Source organism: Benincasa hispida, chromosome 5 (assembly GCF_027475165.1).
Source record: "Benincasa hispida cultivar pf3 chromosome 5, pf3_genome.v1.1, whole genome shotgun sequence".
Classification (NCBI taxonomy): Eukaryota; Viridiplantae; Streptophyta; class Magnoliopsida; order Cucurbitales; family Cucurbitaceae; genus Benincasa; species Benincasa hispida.
This window is the reverse complement of record NC_143482.1, coordinates 44045887-44050428: the sequence shown is the minus strand read 5'-3', so window position 1 is coordinate 44050428 and position 4542 is coordinate 44045887. Positions and strand designations below refer to the sequence as shown.

Sequence of the window (4542 nt, the reverse complement as noted above, 5' to 3'; positions counted from 1 at the left end):
CGAGTTTAAGTTTTTTGGTCAAACAGTAATTTAAGATAGTATCCGAGCATGTTGGTTTAGTGTTATTTCCTCAATTAATGTTGATCTCCACTTGTTGGGTCTTATATATTTCAAGTCCACAAGTAAGGGGAGCGTTAGATGATATAATTAAATTTACCTAAATTTATATGTTCACACATTCGCTTAAACTTTTAGGTCTTTTAGTGTTGAATGACATAATTAAATTTATCCAAATTTATCTTCATCCATTAACTTAAGTTTTTGGGTTAATTAATGATTTAAAATGTGATAAGAGCAGATGGTCCAGGGAGGTTCTCTATTCAAGCCTTGCAATATCGTTTTCTACTCAATTAATATTTATTTCCACTTGTTTGGCTCTTCTACATATTTCAACATCCACAAGTGAAATTTATCCTCACTTATGAGTGTAAGCTTTTGGATCAATTGACGATTTAAGATTATATAAATAACAGTTAAAAAGAAACAAAAATTTATATATATTAGTGAAATAGCCAAACCCTAATTCTCTAAAAATACATTGTTCTTTACTATTGATATAGTCACCGCTATATATTTTGAACTTAAAGAGAAACTCCTTTTTAACTTATATACATACATTTTGTTAGGATATTATTTTTATAAAGGTACATTTAGTTTAAGAATATACTCTCGACTAAAACATCAAAAGTTTAATTCTATCACACCAATCCATGTTTTTAAACTAAAAACAAGAAGACAATAAGAGAAAAAAAAATGATGATGAAAGAAAGAAAGTTTCTAGGTAGTAGAGGGACAAACTTGGAGATTCCGACAACAACCAAGAGACCGTTTCCTAATCTCATCAATAAAGTATTTGATATTTCTGTTGGAGGACCCACCCTCAGCCACCGCCTTCTCCGCCGCAATTTTCCGCTCCAAGGCTTTCTTTCTTATCTCCACCGCCTTGGGTCCTTCCATGGCTTCTTTAAGGCAATTCTTGATCTCATCTCTTTTGATTAGCCTGTCTTCTCCAGCACCACGAGAAAGGCGGAGACCAACGCCGAAGATATCAACAAGAAACTTGGCGTTGGTGAGCTGATCTCCCCACTGAGGAAATGCCACCACTGGCACGCCGGAGCTGATCGACTCCACCGACGAGTTCCAACCGCAGTGTGTCATGAAACATGCGACTGATGGGTGTGAGAGTACTTGTTCTTGTGGACTCCATTGAACCACCTTCCCTCTCTCGCCGGCCTTTTCCTTAACCTATAAGAGAAGAAGGAATCTGAGTTAAGAAAAAAAAGTTGAATTTATGATAATCTATTGGTCTAATTTTTGTTGGTTTTCTTTTTTGTTATTAGGGTGATCTAAGATTTTAATTTCTGTTAGGTCACATTTTTAATAATTATTTATTTTGTGTAACAAGTTAGTATTATTGTTATGAATAATTGAAAAAAAAAACATTTTAACATTTTTTATTGTAAATTTAATACAAAAATTAGAGTTATTATATTTAAAATTAAATTAAATATAAAATAAAATAAATAACACTATATATATATTAAAAAACAAATTAAATATCTGGTTTTGCCCCCCGTACCTAGTTAAATCAGAGATTTTCCACCCAGTAGACTAGGTCGAGAACCTGTACGTATACATTTTTTTGCCATTCCTAAATATATATTATCAAACTCGAGACCTAAACTGTAATCCTCTTAGCTCACAATGTTGTCAAGAAAGAAATTATATCTCGAGGAATATCACTACATTTTATGCATCCAACTCTAAATTCACAAAAAAAAAAAAATATATTTTAAGACAAAAATAAGGAGAATTTAGAACTAGGATAACTAGATAAAATCCACAAAGAGATGTAAGAAAATTTCTAGTACAATAAGAGTATATACTTCATTTGTTCATATTAAAAATTTCAGTATTTTTCTTATTATAGTAAAAGCTATACTATTTTTAAAAGTATGTTGAAGTGGCAATCAATAAGTGAAGGGTAGAATGAAAAATTTTCTATGCTCACATGAAAAATGTTTCAAGAGATGAGTATAGCCTATGCATGTAACTATTTTTTTTTTTGCTAATTCTTATAAATAGAAAAATCTAAAAATATTTACATTTTATAGTAAAAAGTTCAAAAATGTTTTGTTGTGTTGGAATTTTTTTGTTATAGAGTGTAAATATTTTAAATATTTTTTATATTTAAAAAGGCCCATTTTTTTTTTAAAAAAAGAAAAAAGACGAAGTTATAACAAATATTGTTGAACTTTGTCATTTGTTTAAAAAATATCCCTATATTTTTAAAAGTTAGCATATTACTCTAACTTCCATACACATTTCAAAATTAACAAAAAATACAAATCGTTTAGATATTTGAACAAAAATCGAGATTTAGATTTGTCTGACAATGACCTAAAAACAATGTAATAATCTAAATTTTCATGTTATAGGTCAAAGACAAAGTTGAAGGACGGCTTTTATGATTTATCAAAAAAAAGAAAAAAGAAAAAAAAAAGAAAACTACAAACCTCATTAGGAAGGACATGGCGCTTGCCCCCAAGACTTGAAACAGGCGGTTTCAAGACCCACAAGAAGGAAAACCCAGAATTTACAAGTCCATAAGCAATCTCATCTACCTGTTCTTGTTTCAGATAAACAACACTCCCAAACGACACATAAACCACCGACCCTTTTGGCTTTGAGTCTAACCACTCCATACATTCATCAGTTCTCAAACAATCCCCCGAGATCCTCGTTTTAATTTCACTACAATGTTTGAACAATGGCCCCACCGCCTTAATCGGAAAATTTTTCGACATAAAGTCCACCACCTCGCTCTCGAGCTCCTCAAATGTATCGATTAATATACAAAAGGGCTTCGAGAGGCTCAAAAACTGCCCCAAAATGGCTTTCCCAATGGCATGAAGAGAGTTGTTTGGAAGCAAGAAGCTTGGAATTTCGTCGTGCTTTAGAAGAGGCAAAGAAGGAATTTGAACGTCGAGATTTGGTTGGGTTTCAGAAGGGAAAGGGATTGAGCCATTAAAATGGTGGTAATAAATGGAAAAAACGGCGCATGATTGGACCCAAAAGACAGCGGAGGCGATTCCGAGTTGGTCGGCCACGTCACACACCCAAGGCACAAAAGGGTTTCCAATAACACAGGAGACGGCTGGTCGGTTTTCTTTGGTTTGGTTTTTCAAGATGTGGAGTAGAGAAATCGAACCTAGACTCTGGAGCTGCGGCATGTATTGGTCGAAGGAGAGGGAGGTAGAAGGGGCGGACTCGTTGGTGCGGCCATCGTCGAAGAATTCGAAGCGGAGAAAGCCGTGACCGAGAGGGGTCGGTGTGTCGGAGATGCTGCCAGCCTTCTTCATGTCGCGGCCGAGGTAGGCTGTGGTGGAAAACGTGACAAGGAGGCCGGAGGCGGCGAGTTTTTTGCCAAAGCGAAGCATGGGGTTTATGTGGCCTTGGCCAGGGAAGCTGACGAGGAAGACATGGGGGAGGGAATCCATGGTGGAAGTCATTGGTTGTGTCTGTTTTAGGATTTTTGGTTTGCTGAGGTTTGAGGAAGATGGGATAGAGTTTTGTATGCTGGATGGGTTGGATTGAAAATTGTTTGCATTTTCATATTTTGAATAAGACAATTTTTTTAAAAAAATAATATTTGAATGTATTTTAAGATGTACACATTTCTATGTTTTTCCCTCCAATCACTCATACTAAAAAATAATTATTTTTTTAAATAAATAAGAATAATTTGTCATTTGTCACATTATTGATAGGATAATTTAATAAGATATTTCCGGACCTAAGTATTTTTCTTTGAAGTAGACAAACTCAATTTCTTTTAATAGATTATTATGTGATCCAACGTTTAAAACGTTGGCATGAGTGAAATGTGAGAGACAGAATTTATGGAAAGTTGATAAAAATAATCTCTATCATCCAGGGTTTAAAGGCGTTGATATCAATGAAACGTGAGAGATAGAATTTATGGAAAGTTGGTAAAAATAATTTATAAAATGTGGATGTCAATTATTTTTAATTTTATAAAATATCAATGTGTGTCGATGAATATTTTTCAAAAGATTGGACATATTTCTTTAGGATTACCATCGATCGGAATTGTGGAAGTCTCACATTTTTAGAACATCAAATTTCAATGATGATATGTATTTTTTGAAAAAAATTTCAAGTATTATAAAAAAAATTCAGGGCTCCTTATGTATTTAAGCAAAAACAACCAAACTTAAAATTAATTACAAATATAGCAAAATTTACCTCCAATCTATTGAAAATATCACTATCTAAACCCTAAGCTTAAAACTCATTTCTAGGCTTTTATCATATCTATTAGATTAGTGATGTATAATGATAGAAGTCTATCAGTGATTCTATTACTATCATTAATGGATAGTGATAGAAGTCTATTACTGATATAATTATTTTATTTATTTTTTTATTTGTATGAGGTTTTTGTTTAGTAATAAATTGATTGCTTTGTCTTTATATGTAACCACCTTGATATTTGTTTTCAACAGAGTCTACCAATAA

General features: G+C 32.9%; 1 protein-coding gene across 1 annotated transcript; it reads right to left on the bottom strand.

Annotated features, from left to right (window-relative positions):
* Positions 1–550: 550 nt before the first annotated feature.
* On the bottom strand, positions 551–3593 carry LOC120078254 (gallate 1-beta-glucosyltransferase 84A24-like). The gene is made up of 2 exons (XM_039032478.2): positions 2517–3593; positions 551–1245 (listed from the first exon to the last, which is right to left on the bottom strand). The coding sequence occupies exons 1-2, from the start codon at positions 3510–3512 to the stop codon at positions 778–780; spliced, it is 1464 nt and encodes a 487-aa protein (XP_038888406.2). The 5' UTR covers positions 3513–3593; the 3' UTR covers positions 551–777.
* Positions 3594–4542: the final 949 nt, after the last annotated feature.